This window comes from Haliaeetus leucocephalus, unplaced genomic scaffold, assembly GCF_000737465.1.
Source record: "Haliaeetus leucocephalus isolate CR32 unplaced genomic scaffold, Haliaeetus_leucocephalus-4.0 Scaffold184, whole genome shotgun sequence".
Taxonomy (NCBI): domain Eukaryota; kingdom Metazoa; phylum Chordata; class Aves; order Accipitriformes; family Accipitridae; genus Haliaeetus; species Haliaeetus leucocephalus.
The window spans coordinates 9,745,413-9,765,833 of record NW_010972620.1 but is presented as its reverse complement, the minus strand read 5'-3'; the positions used below and the strand labels follow the sequence as shown (position 1 = coordinate 9,765,833).

The 20,421-nt window shown below is 53.5% G+C and overlaps 1 protein-coding gene across 1 annotated transcript in view; it reads left to right on the top strand.

Annotated features, from left to right (window-relative positions):
• SUFU (suppressor of fused homolog (Drosophila)) overlaps nucleotides 1–6,359 on the top strand; it is a 94,445-nt gene extending 88,086 nt beyond the window's left edge. The window contains exon 12 of the mRNA XM_010564815.1: nucleotides 2,246–6,359. Coding sequence (XP_010563117.1) covers nucleotides 2,246–2,335 — 90 coding nt within the window. The 3' untranslated portion in view covers nucleotides 2,336–6,359. The remainder of the gene's footprint in view (nucleotides 1–2,245) is intronic.
• The last annotated feature ends 14,062 nt before the right edge of the window (nucleotides 6,360–20,421 follow it).

The window sequence follows — 20,421 nt, the reverse complement described above, 5'->3', positions numbered from 1 at the left end:
TGCTGGTGACATGGAAGCCCAGGAACACTTTGGTTTGAAGGCCCTTCAGTTAAGGCTTTGGATGGCTCATGTTCCTTCACTCTCCACTGAGAGGCAGAGGCAATGAGCGTGGCAGCTCCTGGCACAGTGACCGGGTGTTCGGTTCCGAGTTACTGTGACTTTGCTAAATTAAAAAGTGAAAAACAAACAAATGCAAAGGATGACTTCTCCAAGAGGATTGCTTTGGAACCACTCCTGTTTATAAAAAGGAAAATACTTGAGATGAAATGTGATCTTTCAGCATCCAGATTCCTCCAAGGATTTGTAACTTGCAGGATCCCAGTTTGGGCCAACTGAAGGCGTTCCTCAGCAGCCCTGACTGTTGCTGTTGATATTCATGTGCTAGAATGAAGCACTGCAAGGAGAGTCTTTCCTTTGCTGCATAAAGAGCCACCTGTGTTAAGTGAAATTAAGTGAAATGATCTGTCTGACTATCTTTAGCATGTTTTTCACATACCCTAGGCACTGAACTCAGAAGAATCCCCTGGGCAGTGTAGGGCCACTAGATTATATGGTACAAGCTATACACAGGGCTTGAGTTTAAAAAAAACAACCGTAAGTGGGACTTGGGCTGTTTATGTTTCCTAGAGGAGAAAGAGTGGGAGTTTATGGTAGCCACTATCCTGAAGGATCCTCCTGCCATGCTGCCAGATCATGGGTCAGACCCTGAACTGCCAGCCCGGCATACTAAGGTCAATGGGTACCAACTGCAGGTTACCCTCGTACACAGCTGCAAATGGAGCAAGGTCAGGAGAAAATTCATGTTGAACCGCCCTTGCTGCAGAGCAGCCAGCTGGAGGGGATCTCCTTTAACAGGAACCTGTCACTGAGCATGTGTTAATGTCCTTCAGAAACGGGGCGCTTGTGGGAAGAAAGACAAGTAATTGGATAAAGATGGATGATTCGCAGGTCACTGTCCCCTTGCACCAACTCTCTAATTCATGTAGCCCCTGGGAACCTTATGGCACTGCTGGCCTTGGTCTGAGGACTCTGCTAGGAGAGGACCACTGTATCTGTAACTGTTCTGAATTGTCACTGGTGGTGTGGGATCCCAGTGAGATTCCTCCCTGGGAGTCCTGTTGGGGCGTCAGGCAGTGCTACACCATGGGTGCAGCAGAGTTTTAAAACCAAAATCATCCTGCAAACCAGCTTGCAGAGCTGTCCCCCATGGGTTTTGGACTCTCAGTCTGGGTGCTGGGATTGTGTGAAATGCTTGTCCATCCAGCTGTGGGGCAGATCTGTAGCCTAAAAGATTCCACACCCCACCTCCCACACACACCCCCCAGAGCTGTTTTTGAGAGATCTGTGTGAATGCATGGGCCCTGGTCAAGGGTGGTTGTGAGAAGGTTTGGTGGTAAGGCTTCTTGGACCTCTATCCCCACACAGTCATGATTGGGATCAGAGATGTTGGGGTGACTTTCCAGCCTAAGACAGGGTGCCCTGGAGCAACATCAGGATGGGAACAGTGCACTTGCCTTGTTTGGGAAACATTGGCCAGAGACAGTGCAGTGTAAACCAGACTGGGGCAAAAAATCTCTGTTCCCTGTGCTTCAATCAATGTTTGCAAAACAGCCTGAGCAGCCGAGTGCCTGTGTGAATATGAGACATTGTATGGGTGCTCTGCAAAGCCTTTGTACCAGAGGTGGGTAGGGCTGGAGCAGAAATGCTGTTCAGGCACGCTGGCTCTCCCCAGCCACGATGGCACAGTTTGCCTTCCCAGAGCTGGTGGCCATTTGCAAGCCTGTCAACCAGCAGAGCTGCGCTAGCTGACGTGCATCCTACCCTGTACGAGCAAGAGTTTGAAACCTGCCATAAGACTCCCTTTAAAGCAAAGAGGGGGCTCTGGGGGCTGGGGTAGGTGGAAGGAAAGGCACATGGTCAGATAGGAGGGGAGATACTTGTGCTGCAAATTTTTGGAGAGGTCGGGGGGGGAAATGGTGATGGGGGCAGAAACCCTCCAGAATCCGTCTGATGAAATAAACAGCACTTGGGCTGAAAACTCAGAACTTTATTTTGGCAGCTGAGGCACAGGCCACGTTATCTAACGTCCACTGCTATCCAAAACATACTGATGGGGAAATGTTTTCTTAGTGGCCTCTTGTTTTAAAAAATAATAACATGGGGCTGCCTGCCTTTGCCACGATTTTGTTTTTTCTGTGCAGGTTGCAGTGATATACATTAACTGATACTCTTTACTGTCTTACAGTTTAAACTTCCAAAGGAGTACAGCTGGCCTGAAAAGAAACTGAAAGTTTCCATCTTGCCAGATGCTGTGTTCGACAACCCGCTGCATTAGAGCTGAATTACACCCTTCTAACAACTGGGAGAGCCAAGTTACTGTCCATTACCCAGTGACTCACAGGATAATTAATGCAGTAAAAACTCTGCCTGCAAATAAAAGAGTTTGCTGCACAACCACTGCGAGCAGAAGAGGAGCTACTCAGCACCAGCCCAGACCGAACTGAGCCCTTTCCTTTATCCTTCCCAAGGCTGAGCTCTCTGGGAACAGCCTGCGTATGTGTGAGTGCGAGTGAGAAATATTTAACTATGAAAATTAGTAGTAAGAATCCTTTCTCCTAGCTACAGAACTCCCCTCTGCCTTAGCCCAGGGTGTAGACGCTCTGCACGCCTGTATTTACACATGCATTTCTGCCAGGTGTGAGCCTATAATCCATGGATTAAATGTTCTTTACGTGACTCTGGAGTCCTTTTGTTAGCCAAAATTTTACTGACTGCAGAACTGTTCTTCCATGTGCTATTTTTTTTTCTTTTCAGAAACGGAATGGTATTTCCCCTGTTTAAAGGAGGCCAAAAGCTCACATGCTTGAAGCTGAACAGATTTAAAGATGAACTTTCTAGTTCAGTCAAGAAAAACAAACCCAGATCCTCCCTGCCCTCAAATTAGGCATGTTTTAAGTGTTGGTCTTGGTGCTATTAGCTATGGTATCGCTGCAAACAGAGGCAACTTTATTCTCGCGCATCCTGTCCTTGTGCCTGAACCCCAGGGAAGGTCGCAACCTCTGGTTTTGCACAAGCAGGAGGAAGAAAGCTACCGGGGCGGGGGAGATCTCCTGTTTACAGTGTGTTTATCTTTAAAGAGATACTGTCAAGTATTTTTTCCTTGCTATTGTACAGAATTTGAGAAGCTAGAAAGGACCATTTGTTCACAGGGACAACTTCAGCAGCTCTGCAGGATCCAGGGGGCTGCTTGAAAGCGTATGAAATGGAGATCTCTGCTGTCCTGGCATAGCGGAGAGGAGTCTCAGCCTCAATAAAGCCAGCTATTCTCCCTGTTCCAGCAGGGTTGTGCCCTAGTGCAGCTCAATTTTCCCCTCTAGCCTCGCTGTGGTGGCTCTCGTTGTTGCTGACTTCCCTCCTTTCAGACAGATTTGAACTGTAAAGCATCAAAATCAGTTTGAAAAGACCCTCTCTCTAGATCTGTGTGGCTTCCTCCTTGGAGCAAAACGTTGTATGCGGAGGAGACGGTCTCTGCAGGGTCAGGTTGTGTCTCTGCATCGAGATGCTGGCTCCTGTGGATATGCTGCAGCAAACCACCGCAGGCTTTGCCCCCTGCTGCTGTTGCAGGTTGTTTCTGATGCATATTCCCCAGCCTTCCTCTGCCCATTGTCTTTTGGTGATGACTCTTCACTCCTTGTCAGGGGAGATGCAGCTTTCCTTCCACCCCTTTCTGCCTACAAGATAACTTGGCGATTTATACACAATTGCTGTGTGATCATAATGCAAGTATAAAAAAAGCTTTTAACACTTAACTCCCCTGATCAAACAGGAAAGTCCAGGAGGCCTCACAGTACCCCAGGGTTGGTTTTCTGTTTGTTTTCTGATTTAATTTCTTCCTGGCACAGTCAGCTTTGATGTTTTTTGCATATATTTGAGACTGGTTAATGTTGGTCAAGAAGCAGAGCTAGGAGCCACAAAGCTTTCCTTGGACTTGCTACAGAATTCCTCTGTGGCCTCAGGCAAGTCACTCAATGTGTCTCTGTGCAGAGAGGGTGATTATTGACTAGAGGGCTGTAGGACCTACCGAAGCATGCCAGGGTTTGCAGGGGAGGGCGTGCTTTGTGTACAAAGTAGTATTTGTATTATTATAATTGTTGTTATATTATAATTTAAGGCAGGCCAAATGCAGGGTCCAACACTGCTCGGCAGAACCTTCCTTTCTGCAAAGCTACGAAAGCAATTTACATGTAAATGAGTTTGTCATTTTGTCTGAACTCAGAGGATCATCTTAAAATCCTGCTGCGAAAGAACAAACTTTCAGATATCTGCATGTGACAGCCAGAGTGATTTCTGTGCTGTGGCAGACTGCATTCATCCGTGGGATCTCTTGGCCAGTTTTCATTGTCCTGGTTAGCACTAAGCATCCCTTCTGCACTGTAGATGTATATGCAGGGGACAGCGTGGGTGAGAAAGCAGCATGAAAATGTACCAGTCCAGCTTCAAAAATGACATGCCCAAGTGTCCCACCACAAGATTATGAACAAACAGATGATTGTGGCAGTTGGGAAAAAGGCAAGGGCAGCAACTACAATTTTGTCCCAAAGCCATCCGCCAACAGTAGCCCATGGGCTGCTCTTGTACGAGCTTGCTGGGGGTGCCTGCAGCAGAGCTGGCCCATTGCCATGATGCTGGCTGCTCTTCCTTGTTTCCAGATGCTAGCTCTCATTAAAAGGAGCTTAAAATCCACATCTTGGTGGAGAAGGGACATTTGGAAGGTCAATTGTTGCTGTTCCTGCAGAGATCAGCACGGGGCAGAGAGAAGTCCATCAGACCCTCTCTGGGCTCTGACACACATCTGGAAAGCTTAGGACCTCCTGCCCTATGAACTCTTTGAGCCTTTGCAGCGGGGATGTGGTGCTGTACGCAGGGAAAGCACCTCCTCCAAGCTGGCTTGTGCTCCAGTTCTGCTTTTCTTGTGTGTATGTTTTCCTCACCATATTTACTCTCATCAGACGCTCTGGGTTGGGTTTTCATTGACTTCAGAGGGAGCATGCTGAATGCATTTGAAAATCCACCCAGTATCCTTGTGTATGTGTATTTTTGTTCCATGTCATGTATTTATATATAGTTCTGTGTATTTGAGTTATGAACAGGTGGCATGCCAGAAATCTCTATTTCTGAGACACTTTCTCACAGATCTTTGCTGGTAGCCAGATAACAATTGAGGAGAAGGTTTGAAGGGAAGGAAGTTAAATCTTCCCATTTAGTTAAGGGGAAAAATATTAGATAAATAACTGCTAAAATAGAAATCTCTGTCTTATTGCTAGACCAACTGTAAGAGAGAAACTGGTGAAAGTCAGCCCTTAAGCTCCAAGCTTGTGTCGCTGCCTCTCAACAGTTATTTAAGAATAAGAAAGTTGCGTGTTACTCAGTATTGTGAAGAGCTGTGCACCCACAGGACCTCCCCTCCCCTGATTCACATCAAGTTTGCAACCATGCCAAAGGCTTACTCATTGGCAAGTAAATGAGATTTCAAGTTTGGATGTTTTCATCTTGGGGCAAGAGGACATGCCTGTGTGTGAAGGAAATGGAAAAGAAACCGTTGTATTTTAGTGAGCAAGTAGTTTGAAAAAGGGAAATGCATCAGTGTCAATAAACACCACGTTTTTTTTCTAGTCCAAACTTGCTGAGATGGTAGGTCCACTAGTGCTGATTTTTTTCCAGATTGTGTAGAAGGTCTGAAGCAGGATTGTATGAAACCAAAACCTTTGAGGCTTCTGTTGGCTAAAGATAGTAATGGAAATGAACACAATTTAGAAGCAGCAAGTAGAGGTTTTCTCCCTCCTGGAGAAATCTTGCGATGCAGATCGATAGGGATATTTCCAGAGATGAAGAGCCTTATGGCAGACCTGCAGAGCCTTGAAAATCCAACATGTGACAGCAATTCTGAAACAAGAGAAGTCCCAAAAGCCAGGACTACTCTCCTTCTCAACTTGTGATTAAAAACAGAAGAAGGAATGTATAGTTTCAATATTAAAGTATGTGGGATACGATCTGAGCAGAGCAGTCAGTCTTGTAGCTGATGTGACCTACAGTGATATTTTCAGTGGCTTAGATAGGTGGTGCCTGCTGTGTATAATGTCTTTGAGGATGGTGATATATTGGTTTTACTGTACATAGATTTGCCAACAGTGATTTGAAATGATATTCTGAAGCTCTTCACTTCAAATATTCAGTTGCTCTTGGATGGCTTTTGAAATGACACCATCGGGTCATCAAATGGTCTTTGAAGAAGTGGGGGTTGTGTTGTTTTTCATCTGTGACCAGTAGAAATATTTAGGGGGTGTAGCTTTTAAAAAAAACAAAACAGTTGAAAGTGATGCTTGGCTTGGAGGGGGCAGATTGCTGGGGAGAGGTTGTGTGGTGGGGGAGCAAGTTAGCAGGCTCCCTCCTGCACCCACAGCTCCGGCTTGTTCAAGGCAGTGCAGTCATTATGCATCTCAGGCACTGCAATGGGAGCTAACGTGGGTGCAGGGAAGTTAGAAACCAAAGTGAGAATCATCAAGGCCTCAGCACAGCATGGGGGGCCTGCAGGCAAGTCCTCGTTTCTGTGCCAGGACCCACTGAGGTCCTGCATTGGTGCAAGGAGCCGGCCATGCACATCCTACTGCATGTTCACACTCTGGCCTGTACCCGCCGCTGATGGTAGAGACTGCAAATGGCTGCGTCAGCTGCATCTGAGGTTGAGTCAAAGATGGGGAGTGGCAATGTGGCTGCTTCAGTCTCCTTTGTTATTCTGGTTAGTGTGAGGTGGGGAGCGGAGCTCGTGCTCCGCTGCCCCTCATGAGAACCTCCAGGCTGGTCACTGAGTGAGCTTTATTGCTCGCCCACCGTCCGCTCCCTTCATCAAATGTCCCCCCAGCTCCTCACAAAAACCTTTCTCAGATGCTTCACTGGAAAATGTTTGGCTGACTGCATGCTTCGCAGGACGCTGTGTTAGACGACAGGTCGGCATGGGATCACGGCTGCTCGGCTGTTTATCTGTCCTGATGACTACTCCCTCCTCCTAGGTAGGCATGTAGAGTCCATGACCCATTTTGCCGGCTTCTGTCTGGCTGGGGCAAGGCAGCGTCATGTCAGGTGGGGAGAAATGGTCCGCAGACCTTCAGGTCAGAGGAAACCCTTAGACCTGTGTGTCTGATTGTCCCCTAGCCCAGGGCACAGCCTTGCACCCTGTGGCTCTGCTGTATGAAGTCTTGGGCTTCAGCTCCTACAACATCACAGCCAGGTGAGGAGAGGGTCCAGCAACATGAGAGCCCTTCTGCCTCCCGGGGACTTGGTCCTCTACGTGACTGCCCTCCATTTAGAGTGTATGTTGTGCCTTAATTCTCCCCGTGAGTGAAGCTGTGAGGGCAGATGAATTGTCGAGCAACCGGGAATCCCTTTCTGTGCATCTGTCCCTATCGATAAATGCCAGCCTGTGCAGCAGCCAAACTGTATCCAAAACAATCTCGAAATGCACATTTGCCAGTGGGGTTCACCTCCCAAGATTTTAAAGCTGGATTTAGGTCTCTGGGACCGTGGCAGTTTTTAACGAGCTCTGTAGCAACCTACTATTTTTATAACATTTTTTCTGTTGTGTAGTGTTTGCTTCTTTTCTTTTCTTTAAAAAAAAAACAACCCTTGTGTTCTACATGAGTCCAAAATTTCAAATGGAGAATAAGCCTGAGGTTGCAAATGTGTTTTAAACCCGGCCCCGCATTGACCTGTCTCTCTCAGGCAGTGAACCTGTCGTGTGTCGTGCTTCACCACCTCTTCATTTCTACCATGATTCTGTTTCCCCTAAAATGGCTGACAGACCATAAAATCATCATAAGTGGCACATCAGTTCAGAGACATCATTTCTAGTCTGCCGTGAAGGTAGCCCCTTCCCTTTCCCTCGCTGAAAGACCACGGCATCATTCACCGTTCAGCTCATAGGGCCCTGATAGCAGGAGAGGAACATCAGCTCAGAAAGGGCTGCACATGGCAGATGTGGCTGGCCAGTGCCTGGTTGTTTTTAAACTGTCCTGACGATGTGTCTCCCCTCTTTAAAAAGAGGAAGAGAGAGGGGAAAAAACCCAATCTCGAAAAGCCGGAGGAAAATTTCCAGCCGATTGTTGTGTTTTGCAAACACTGGTCTTTTCTCTCGCCTTCTCTCTCCACTCCCGGCGAGGCTGGAGATGAAAATGGCTCCTTTGTTCCTTTCCCTGGGGCCCAACTGCAGCGAAAGTGCGGCTCCGGAAACCCTCTGCTGCACGAGCGGCGAGGGTGGGAGGGACCGAGCTGTCGCCGTGTGCGGTAGGTCCTACATAAATACGGCATGTGTTGACAATGCCGCGGGCAGGATGGGCGCAGAAGGACTTTGCCATGCTGGCAACGAAGCTCCTGCGCCGTTCCTCCTGCGGCAGCAAGCGGGCTGCGAAACCCGCAGGGGGCAGAGGAAGGGGAGGTGGGTGTGAGTGGCCGTGTCATCCCAGCAGTGACTGATCACGGGCTGGGGGGCTCTGGGCCCTTTTGTTCTTGGCTTATGGCTTTCCCCAAAGTGGCAATTTGCAGCCCCATGGAAGCAGACGGCATCCCGCTGGGGGCTTATACTGATGCCCTGGCCCCTGCGCCGGGATGCTCCCTGCACCCATGCGGCCCTGGCGTCCCAGTGCTCCGTGTTTGGCCACGGTTATGCTCCAAACCCAAGTTTAGTCATTCAAAACCCTTCTCTCATCCAGCCCAGGTTGGACACGCCGGCTTTTCCCTTTTTTTAAAGGGGTGGATGTTTTTTCTGCTCACTGGGGATGCTACTTGTTTTGTATGCTGGACGGTTTCTGCAAAACCTAGAGCAAAGGCAAGCTTCCCAGGGTGGAGGACATGTGGGGCAACCGGGACCGCAGCGAACCCTGACCGCTGGGGCTGCCCTCGGAGCCCGGAGGTGAACCTTTCTGTAGTTCAGCCGTGTGTGTGTGCGAGTGTGTGCGGTCTGCGTGCGCAGGGTTGTGTCGAGCGAGGAGCCCAAGGATGCTACCGACGGGGCTGGAAGGAGCCCGCGTTTCTGCAGCCGGTGTATCAGTACCTTGTAGATGGCCTTTCTTCCCCCTCCCCTCCTCCTTTTTTTTTATAAAAGACAAAAAACAAATGGAAAGCTAAACTAGCAGAGGTTTTTAAATATTTTATATTAGTTTCTAATGTAAATTCTTACATTGTTATTGCAGTGCTGGGTGTGTTTCGCCTGCACGTGACTTTTTGTAATATTTTTGTGAATCACTAAACGTTTTTTTCCTCTCGTGTATTCTAAGTGCATTAAACGTATTTGCAGAATTGTCAGTGTCCTTCTCTGCGGGTGACTCGGCAGGACCGCCTGCCTCTTGCTCAGCTCTGCAGCTGCCTCGGCAGCCCCTTCTCCTCCTCATTGGCACCTTCTCCCCCTGGGCCTGGGGAAGCAGGGTCTGTCACCCAGACCTCCTGAGTGCAAGCGTGGGAGAGAAAGGGATCTTCCTTTTCCCAAAAAAACTCAGCAAAACGACCGGTCCTGGGCCCCACCAGGTGCAGGATCCTCCACAAGCATCTGCCGGTGAAACCCCTTGAGCCAAGGCAGCCTGAGCGCCCTGACAGCTGGGGTTTTCCATGCTGTTAGGACAAGCTGGGATGGGGAGTGCTTGCACGTGGGTCCGAGGACGCGGCCGGTCGGCCGAGGGATGGCAACCTCATCTGCCGGCATGGGAAGGAGGGAGCCGGGGTGAGTGCCGGGTCAGGTCCACACTCCCGTCCTCTGCCAAGTGCCTCTTGGCTTCAGCGGGATTTGCGGGGGTGTGGATGTGCACACGGAGACCGAATATGTTGGAGAAGAGACACAGCAAACACTTATGAAAAATTATTACTGAGCTAATGTTGCAATGATTTCCCAGTAACGCAGAACGATTTTGCAGTAATCTTTTTACACTCCTCGGTAATAAATTCCTTTAAGGTCAGAGAGAGGAAGATTGGAATATCTGGGGGGGAAGGGAGATCACTGTGCGCAGAAGAAGGGTGACAGGGAAGGGAAAAGATGCGTGGGGAGCCAAAATCCAGCTTTGGGCAGGTTTTGCAGTTGCTCTTCAGGGGTGTTATCTCATCCCTCCCTGCATTGAAAAAGGAGCAGTCAGCGGAAAGCGTTCCTGCAAGGATTTGTTTTCTTTTGAAGTTTGGGGTGAAAACCATCCTTTCCCAAAGAAGCTCTCCTGCAGCCCCATCCAGACAGGAACTGTCCCAGCCCCAAGGCAAAGCAGCAGGATCTCCAAGCACCATTGGTGCAGAGAAACCCATGCTGAAGGGAACGTGGCCATATCTCGGCCGAGTTTAATCACGTCACTTGAGGAAAACTTGCTGGTCAACTGGGATCCCCAGCAAGGTTATTTACCTGGGTGGGGACAGGGGGGACAAGAGGCTGCCTGCAGCTGGTCCCCTGGCCTGAGACCCTCTGTGCCTCTCGCCTTCCCAGGCCCTGAAGCATTTGCAAGCACCGGGCTGCCCCACTAGGACATCCCGGCAAGGACGGCAGAGCCAGGACCGGCCAGGGATGCTGCTGCTCACACGGTGCTGGGAACCCTCCCCACCAGCCACTCAGTTAATTTAATTCATGAATTAAATGATCCACTTTCACCATCCTTGCAATGGCCGGGCAGCACCCCCTTTGCAATGGTGCATCCCAGCTGATCCCTCTGTTCAGACCTAAATCCGGAGAGGACCAGGTGTCCCTGGGGACTACAGCACAGCGGAGTGCCCCTCTCCCACCAGCACCCTTCACCCCAAGCCCCACCACCAGCACAGCCATGCCTGGCCTGGGCAGCCTCACCACTCTGCCTCCACCCCAGTTGAAAGCACCTTCAGGCAGTGAATTTAATTAAGGTTTCTGAAAAGCGGTGTCTGGGAGCCCCTCCTGGATCTGCGGCTCTGAACTTCATTAGGAGCGGTTTGTTGCTAATAATGCCGGCAGCTTCTCTAATTAATAATGGAAGGACTGCGAGCAGATGCCAAGCCAGGAGAGGGAAGGGATTTGTTTGTTTATTTCTCTCCTCTGGCTTTTGGTTGGGGTTTTTTTGGAGTGCAGAGGGAGGGCTGGGGCTTGTTTCCCATCTGAAAAGTGAACGGCGGTGCCTGGGAACCTCGATGGGGAAGAGGGTGCACCTGCGGGGCAGGAGGGGGAGACGGGGTGGGATGGGAGATGGATCCCCACAGGGTGGGATGAGGGGGCAGCCCCATGGCAAGGGGCTCCCGCTCTGACGGTGCTCCCTGCCTGCTCAGGGCAGAGCCAATGTGGCCACTGGTTGTGCTGGACTTGGGCACCCAGGGATGGTCCTGGCACCCAAACCCCCTCCCATAGCATCAGCCCCACAGCATGTCCCTTCCCACAGCTCGTCCCACATCCCACGACATGTCCCCCAGCCCATGGTGGGATGGTGCAGCCATGGGAGGGAGGGGTTCCCCATGCTTCAGCCCACCTGGACCACAAGGATGTGTCACGCAGCACGCAGAAACATGGGCTCATGGAGGATCAGCATACCAGGTCCCTTTGGATTTTTCTTTTCCCCCTCTTTTTGCCTCATTTCTCTCCTGCTTGCTTTTTCACCGAGCCGGCATTCATGGCACAGCCAGCAGCAGCAGCACCTCGGTGCGGAGGAAAGACTCCCAGCACATCCCAGTGCACAGGACCTGACGCATTAACACCCCACACTTCTGGGGGCCCCGTGGCCAAGCCGTAACTGGAGAGGGGCCTGAAGCAGCTAGGCTGGGCAAGGTCCTGCTGCATCCCCCTGGCACGGGATGAGCAACCCCAGCCCCACAGCCGAGCCTCAGGGACAGCGGGGAGCCAGCAAGCATCTTCACCCCGCTGCAAGCCACAGCCTCACCATCCGGCACAGGAAACCGGGACCTGGCAGGGGTGGGAGAAGCATCGTAGCAAAGCCCCTGCATGCTCCAGCTCCCTGTCTAGGAGCCCACAGCATGCCCAAAAGCTCCAGCTTCTCCAAACAGCTTTCGGAGCAACTGTTCCCACTGTCAGGCAGAGTTCACACTGGAGAAAAAATGGCCTTATCTTGCCCTGACGCCTCATTGCTCATGCTAATTGAAGCAGCGGATAAGACGGGCCACGGCAGCACGGCCTCAGTGCGGGCTCTGTCCCCTCGGTCCCCCCACTGCTTGCCTGCAGTAGGGATGCCCTGGCTGCAAGTGCGTTTCATGCAGAAGCCATAGCTGCAGCAGCTTTCCAAAAAAGCATAGTTCAGGTTTGGTTTTGTTTTTCCAAGGGGAAAAGAATTTTTAATGCCCTTTCCCATCCTTCATGTTTCCTCACACTTTCCATGCTCTGCCCACAAATAACCCGCTGGAGGGCAGCGAGCAAGGCTGCCCCGTGCTGGAGATGCTCCTGCTGCCAGAGATGGGGTACCCACTCCAGAGGGGCTGGGGAGCAGGGAGAAAAGGGGAAAGTATGGTTAAATATTAAAAAACCTCCAGGAGTGTCCAAGGCCAAGGCGACCAGGAAGACCCAGTTTCCCACCCAGGCTGGGATCATCCCTGTCTGCTTAATGCACAAATCCCTTCTCTGGCTCTTAAAAACGCTGGAGCAGGCACGGGACCGCAGCACCTCATACTCCCCGCTTGTTTTTTGGACAGGAAAATTATCCAAAGCATCCGGCAAAAGGGGAAAAATAAAGGCAAAAAGGGCTCAGAAGCAGGGGGGCTGGCAGGGCCGCACGGCGGGGAGCATCCCGGGGGCGTAGGGCAGCGTGGCAGCCTGCCCGGCCCCGGTACAGGCAGCCGAACAATAACACGAGGCGTCGGGAACACGCTCGGCGGTGGGAATCCCAGTCCTTGCCTTAAAAGGAGATTTCGGGGGATGCTTTTATTGGAAAATTGTTTTCTGATTATTCAGCTTATTGAGAGTTTTATTTCGTTATTTGCAACATGACACGAGGGGGGCTTCGGCTACGCATGAACAACGACAGCCAAGGATGTTTCCGTGGATTTCCAGGCCAGAAGAGCTCATTAAATCATGCCATTTGACCTCCTGTGTTCACAGGCCGGAGAATTTCACCCAATTCCTCTCACATTGAGCCCAATACCTTGTGGTTTTGATTCAAGCGAGCGGTCCAGGACGACATCCTTTCTCGGCTCAATGACTTATTCAAGAGAGGAAGAATCTGCCACTGACTTCCCTCTGCTGTTTGGACTGGTGGGAAAAGAAACCCTGCACCCATGAGAGCAACACCCTGCTGCTGACATTTCTGATGCAGTGGCATTCTGCTTGCTTTGAACCTTTTTCAGATGAAGGGGGATGCCCACATCGCCCCTTGGCCAGCGCCTCCCGTGCAGATGTGCTTTCTGAGCCGCATGGATTAATACAGATAAATAGCAGGATCCCTCCCAGTCTGCCATTAGCGAGCAGCTCAAGAGTTAATAAACTTTGAACAGATGTGACCAACATGTCAAGACACGAGAAGTACGTGGTATGGATGTTTATAAGTACATCGACAGAAGGCATTCATAAAAGGTTATAAACCGTGGTAATAAGCAACCCATCAACTTGTTTGGACTCTAACACTTGATTAACCATTTATTAAAAAGTGCAGTAATCATTTATAAGCCATAAGTGGGACCGAATGTAAAGTACGACTCTTTATGTTAATAGATGCCTCAAGAATTTCCTCTCCCTCCATGCCGTGTTTTGGGTGGTTAAAGGCTAACCCTGGCCGCTGGGCACCCCAGCCCCTCCTTTGTGGCATGCTGGGGCCAGATTGACTCCGAGAGCCTCCATGGAGGGGGCGCAGGTGCCCCCACCCCAGGTTTGGCAGTGCCCCGGGATTTTGCTCATGGGGAGCCCTGGGTTTATTCTGGCTGGGCTCTGGGTGACCTCCACCAGCGCCTGAGCATCCCTCTGGAGACCCCAGGAGGGACCTGCCCGGGTGGTTCGGGGCCACCCCAGCAGCAGGGAGGGACAGGCAGAGAGGCGTTCGCTGCCCGGTGGTGCAGTCAGGAGCACCAGATGGTGGGCAGCCAGGGAAGCCTGGCAGCTCCCCCGGGAGAGGAGGTTCCACCGGTGGCTGCGCAGGCAGGAGGAGCTCGGGCACTTCTCCCAGGCTTTCCTGGCACAGCCCAGCACCAGCCCTGCTGCCCACAGGTCCCCATCAGAGCCCAAGGAAGGGCTGTGCAGGTACAGTGGGCACCAAGTTCTGAGCTGAGCGGGGTGGATCAGGGACCAGGGATTGCAGAGGCTTTAAAACCGCCTGCCTCGTGTCCCTGGTGCCCTGGGGTGGCCGGGGGAAGGAGCAGAGCACAGGGAGAGCAGGTAACCTGCTCCCTGCATCCCCCTGCACACGAGTCAATCCAAGCCCCAAGCTGCCGACGCACTGGGATGGGACGGAAACGCCTCCAGTGCAAAGGCAGCTTCATCCTTCTGTCAACAGGACCCTCCTCTTTTGTTTGCCATCACACTCCTACCCCCAGAGAGACCATGTTTTCTTTTCTGGTGTCTTAATGAGACCTAAACCCATAATTGCTCCCATTACACAACCAGGAGTGACAGTTTATTAGCAATACTTCCTGACCTAATTTACACTGATACCCTCGTGCTCTTCCCTTTGCTCTGGGCAAACAGTCCTTTAGGCTTTCGGAGAAGAAGGAGAGACCCGGCAGTGGGGGATGCATGGACAGCCCCTGCCCTCGCCCTGCCTCAGTTTTCCCCGGCTGCACCAGGCCGGGACTCAGCGGTACTGCTGGACTCGGGCGGCTGTGGGTTTGAGGGTCGCATGGGGCACGGCGGCAGCAGATGCTCTGCCCTTCAAAGGAAAGCTCGGTAGCTGCCTGGTGGGGGGCTTTTTAGCACTCGTGTGGCACTGGGTCATTTGGCTGGAGCTGGCTTTAACTGCAGGGAGCATGCAGAAAAGGAAGAGGAAGGCTGAGAAATCGCTCCGGAGTGAAGATGGCAAAGGTTACACCTCGGCCCAGGTGGGGACCACAGGGGCCTTCTGGTGGGAGGGTGGCTGAACCAAACCACAGATGGGAACAGAGGCAGTGGGATCGTACACTGCTCCCACCCTCAGGCTCTCATGATCAGATCTGGGGCCGGCAACTTCATGTCCCCAAGCTCGTTGCTGGGCTGGCAGAGCCAAGGAGCTACATCTTTCCCCCAGGGAGATGCCCAGCTATGGTGCGAGGTGCTGTGCCAGAGCTTGATGCACCAGGCAAAGGGCTGTGCAGCGGGAGAAACAGGGCCACCAGTAGCCACAGGCTTGGGGCAAAGGGATGCTGCTTTCTGCCTTGGATTTGCAGGCAGCGAGGGGTGCATGTGCGGGACCCTGCACCCCAGCGAGGGGACAGAGGCACGGTGAAACAAGAGCCCCAGGGCAGGAGGGCTTGCACCACTGCCCAGGAGGCTGTAAATCCTGGCCTTGCAGCTACAACACAGACCAGGTGGGAAATCCCTTAAAAAGTGACTAACTGCATCACAGTCTGGGCTTAGGGCAGCACCAGCCTGGATGGGGCTGTGGGAGCAACCAGAGGGATTTGCTCCCGGCATCACCTTTCCCTGCCCTGACCCACGGTGGGAGATGCACCATGTGGGGGTCTGCCAGCATTTGCTAGCATCCCTTCCTGACCCCGTTAAGACAAATGAGTTACTTTTAACCCCAGCCAGTACATTTTTCAGGGCACAGTGGTGAGGCTGCCCTGGAGCGGTGCCGAGGAATAAGAAACGCTGGGCAAACCCCAGGGCTGGCGGCTGCCTTGGATGCTCATACCATCCATCCTCTGTTAAAGGCTGCCTGCTGGCAGCCCGGCTCCGGCAGCACCTCTCCGACTGGCAGCAGAGGGTAAAATTAGACCGACTGAGCTGCATTTTTTTCCCCTCGGCGGCCCAGCAAACTTTTACAGCTCTTCTGCCGGGTCCCGTCCTGTCTCGGGGGAAGCAGCCGCCCCAGCAGGGGGAAGAGCGGAGGAGCCCGTCTGGCCGCCAGTCTCCCTCGTGCTCAAAAAAAAAGAAAAAAAGAAAATTGTGCTGGGTTTTTTGTTTGGTTGGGGTTTTTTTTATATATATATGGAGGTTTTGTGGCTTTGACGCAGTTTCCTGAAAATCCTGCCTCATCCTGCCAGGGGCTGAGTGAATGCACATCCCAGCCCTCGGCGGTGGGGGAGAGAAGGAGGAGAAGCCAGAGAGGGAGAGAAGAAAGCCTTTGCCAAACTGGCCTGACCAGAATGTGACACAAGAGCAGGAAATGAGTCACGCCGGCAGGGCAGCTGCTCCCAGGCATTTGCATAGAAAGAAGCCCCACCAGGCAGGGAACCGCACCAGTCCTCGGCCCGGTTCCCCATGCTCCAGCCCCACAGCCGCTGGACCCACTGCTGTGCTTGCGGGCACCCATCGTCACCCTGAGGCTGGCCGAGGCACCAAGCCCTGGAGCATCATCCCAGTCCCACGGCTGGCTGTGCAACCCTGGGTTTGGCCATTCAACCTCAGATTGGGTCGTTCCACCCTGGATTTGCCCCGGGACAAAGTGGAGCTCCCCTCCATCACCCCCCCATGCAGTCTCCCTTGGCCAGCCCTCACTATCTGCTTTGCCCCATGCTTTAGGCTTGAGGAGGAAGGGAGAAAGCCCAGCATTTTTGCTCCAAGAGGAGCCCCAGTTGCGCATCCATTGCACAGGGGCAAAGCTCTCCCAAGGGTCCAACAAGGGCATCACCAGCATCTACATCCAGCACACTGTCCCAGCTGCAGTGTCGGACGTGGGTGTTGCTGGATCCCAGTGCTTGGGTGGTTGGGGCAGGGAACCTGCTTTGTGTGCTGTGGGGACCAGGCTGCACACCTGGCTCCTGGTCCCTTTTTATTAATCGTAGAGGACAGGAGGTTTCCCCTGCAGATGCACTGTGCACACACATGTGCATCTTCCCCCAGCAGGTACCGGGCTGCGAGGATGCCAGAGCAGGCAGGTGACAGTGTGGAATGGACGAGTGTGACACCGCAGCGAGGACGTGCATGGGATGGCCAGGCACAAGCGGTACATGGTGGCAGCATGCCCTGGGCTGGGGCAGGGGGTGACCAGCTGTGGGGATCTCTGTGTCGTGCCTCCTCCATGGGGTTGTTTCCCTCCTCCACCCCAGCCAGGAACGGGGGATGACCACAAGCAGACAGATTTAGTGCTGCAAACCAGGCTATTGCCACACTCCATGCTCCTTAAATCCTTAAACCCAGTCTTAAAATTTCCACGAAAGCCTTCAACACATTAATCACATGGAGCAGGATGGAGGGAGCTTTCTCCATTGCCCTAAGCCACCTCACTGGGCTTATATGGAAGAGGGACAGAAGGGCAGTGATGGCTTCTCTCTGGCTCATTAATTGAGTTATAAATGACCCAAGAAGCACATCACTTTGTACTACTTTCAGAGGGCTCAAGGCTTCTGGGGAAGGTGCAGGGCTGGGTGCTGGAGCCCTCAGGATCATCCTGGGGATGGGGTGGTGGCAGGCAGGAAAGCTGTCACTTTAACAGCCAACCGCTCTGTAAATCTGCGGAACACCCTCCCTCTCCCATCAGCTTAGTAGGATCCACAGCCCTAAATAGCAAACAGAGTTTCTGTACGTCTGTGAGCTGGTTAAACATCACTTGAGTCTGCCTGGGAAAGCAGAGGCAGGTCCTCAATGCCAGCTGCCAGACACAGCCCTGCTCGTCCCCTGCCCGCAGTGACGAAGGCACCTCGGCTCTGCGGACCAGCCGGCACACCCCTGCTCCCCCGGGATGAGGTCCCTCTGCACCCGGTGATGCCACTTCAATGCCAGACCCTGGTGACAAGTGCCCGAGCGTCCGGGCTCTGCAGGGTGTGGGGCGATGCTCTGCTGGCCCTTTGTGGGTGGGTACCCGCAGCCCAGTTAGTGCTAATGGGGGCCTCAGCAGGGATGCTGACACTTTACCAGGGAGGCTGGTGGGGGCCATGGTCTCCCCAGGGCAGGGCTAAGGGCTGCCAAAGCAAGACCACCAGCGGAGGGGAACGATGGCCCAGCAGTGGCTGGGAAACCGAGGCTTGGGAGGCTGAGGTATGGACACCAGGACTCAGCTAAAAACCACCTCTGTGGCCCCTCGGCACGGGCTGGGGCACCCACAGAGGGCTGGATCTTGGTGGAAGAGAGCCCAAAGTGCGCACAGGCTTTCTGCAGCTTGCTCCTGCCAGTGCCCACCAGCCATCCATCGCTGGCAGGAGGGTGTTTGGGAGGTGCATGGGCAGGGAGTCCCTGCCTACAGCCCCCTCTGAGGCAGCTCCTGCGGGCTGTGGAAGGGTTGTGATGCCCAGCCTGGCTTTGGGGCTTCCCTTGCCAAGGGGGTTTCTCCAGGCTGGGCAGGGAGATGGCATCATCTAGATGCTAGTGTGACATCAGCAGGGCCAGTGCCGGTCCTAGGGCAGCGGGATTCCCAGCTGAGAGCAGGACGCATCTCTCAGCTTGGCTCAGCCCCATCCCATCCACCTTCCACTTTTAAATCCTGCTAAATACCAGACAGCTTCCTCAGCTCACCCGCAGCAGAGGGTATGGGGGGGCCCCGAGCAGCCCCTGCAGAAGAGCCTTGCCCTGCCCGAGGTGGGGACAGTGGCTGTCACTGGGGGCTGCCTGGTACTGCTTGTCTTTATGAAGAAGCGAGAGTCACGAATAGTTTTGCACTGACTTTTCGAGGAGAGGTTTGCCTCGGTGTGGGCTCGGCTGGCCGACAGCAGCTCTGACGCATCCCATGCCGCCCTGCCCAGCTCCCACCGGTCCTGGCTGCCAGGCGGCTTGTAAAACCCCAGAGGAGACGTACAGCCCGCGGGCTTCGAGGCCTGGCAGAGGAATTACATGGCAAACCGCTCCCTTTGCAGGATTGGCACTCAAGCCCCGGGGAGCTGTAGGCTGGGTGTGCAGGGATGGCGGGGGGTGGCTGGGGGGAGATATAGGGTGAGCCCCTCTCCTGGCGTGGCTCAGCTGTGGGCTTTCCTGTGCAGACAGAGATCAGCCGGCTGGACCCAGAAATAGGTTTTATGGTGGCAAAGAGGCTGTGGGAGCCTCACCCAGAAATAAGAGGCGAGCGAGGCGTCCTGAGCCAGCCTGGGCACTGCACACCAGCTGCAGCCCCATCAGTGTGATGGGGTGTGCTGGGGTATGACGCTGTTATTATTTGTTATTATTTGTCCTGGGGCAGCACTTTGGGACTGTGGTGTGCTGGGCGTAATGCAGACGGCAGGTAGAGGTGTTCCCCGATGTCTGACTGAAGCATGAAGCAAGAGGAGACAGGAGGAGGCAGGGAAACGGGATGGGGGATCCCAAATCCAAAACCAACCCGAAGACAGCCGGTACCAATCACTCCAGCTCCTTCCCAGGGTGTCTCTTGGTAGGACCTGCTTGTGCACAGGGGACTCCTGTAAAGGAAAGTGTGGAAAGACCTGGATCACCCCCACCCTGGGTGTGCTCTAGGATGCAGCTGCCTGCCCCAGGTGGCCCATGGCACGGCGGCTATAGGGTGCTCTAGTAGATGCTACTGGGTGGTGTCTCTGGACAGTTTGGTCCATGGCTTTGAGGCTGTGATGGGGCAATTCCTGCTAAATCCCTCCTGGAGGAAAACTGCCATCAGAGAGTGTCACCCAGGGGCAAGGTGGGTCCCAGATCCTGAAGCCACTGTCTGAGCCTTTGCTCCCTTGTCACTCCACCGCAAACCTGACTGTGCACCCTGAGCATTTTTTTGGTCTAAATACTCCATTTTGAAGCCATTTGTGACCCCCCTTGCCAGTGGGAAATGGATTTACACCAGCAACGTGCTTTATTCCCAGTGGCCCAGCACATTTGGCGGGGGTTGGATATACAGCGTCACGCAAAACAGCTGCGGAAACATTTGTTGGGAGAGCCGTTAACAGAGACACCTCTGTGCCCCAGGCTCTGGTGGGAGGTGCTGGGGCTGCCAGTTTTGGAAAGACCCCGCGGGACAAACGGCTGTTGCTCTGCATGGGGAGGAAACGCACCTGAAATGGTCCTGAGCAAAGTAACATCCAGAGGGGAGCCGAGGGGGCGTAGGAGGCTCCAGAGGACACTTCTGGTACCCAGGGCCAGCTGTGGCCCAGATGTGAGCTGGTGCCAGGGCGATCAGTCCCTTTTTATGGACCGGCACCCTGAGCAACCCTGGCTCCTGGCCGCGTAGGGATGCTGGTGGCCGGGCAGGGTGGCCCTACTGCTGATGCAGTGGCCAGCAGAGACGTCCCAGCTGGGGACGAGCCTGGGCTCCTCGGAGGCTGGGCTACAGCCGCAGGGACAGCCATCGCGCCTGCCGAGGGCTGCGCAGCGCCGAGCACCGCGGTGGGCCCCACACCTAGCCCCGTCCCTTTTAAGGCGGCGCCGCCTCGAGGCGGGGCGGG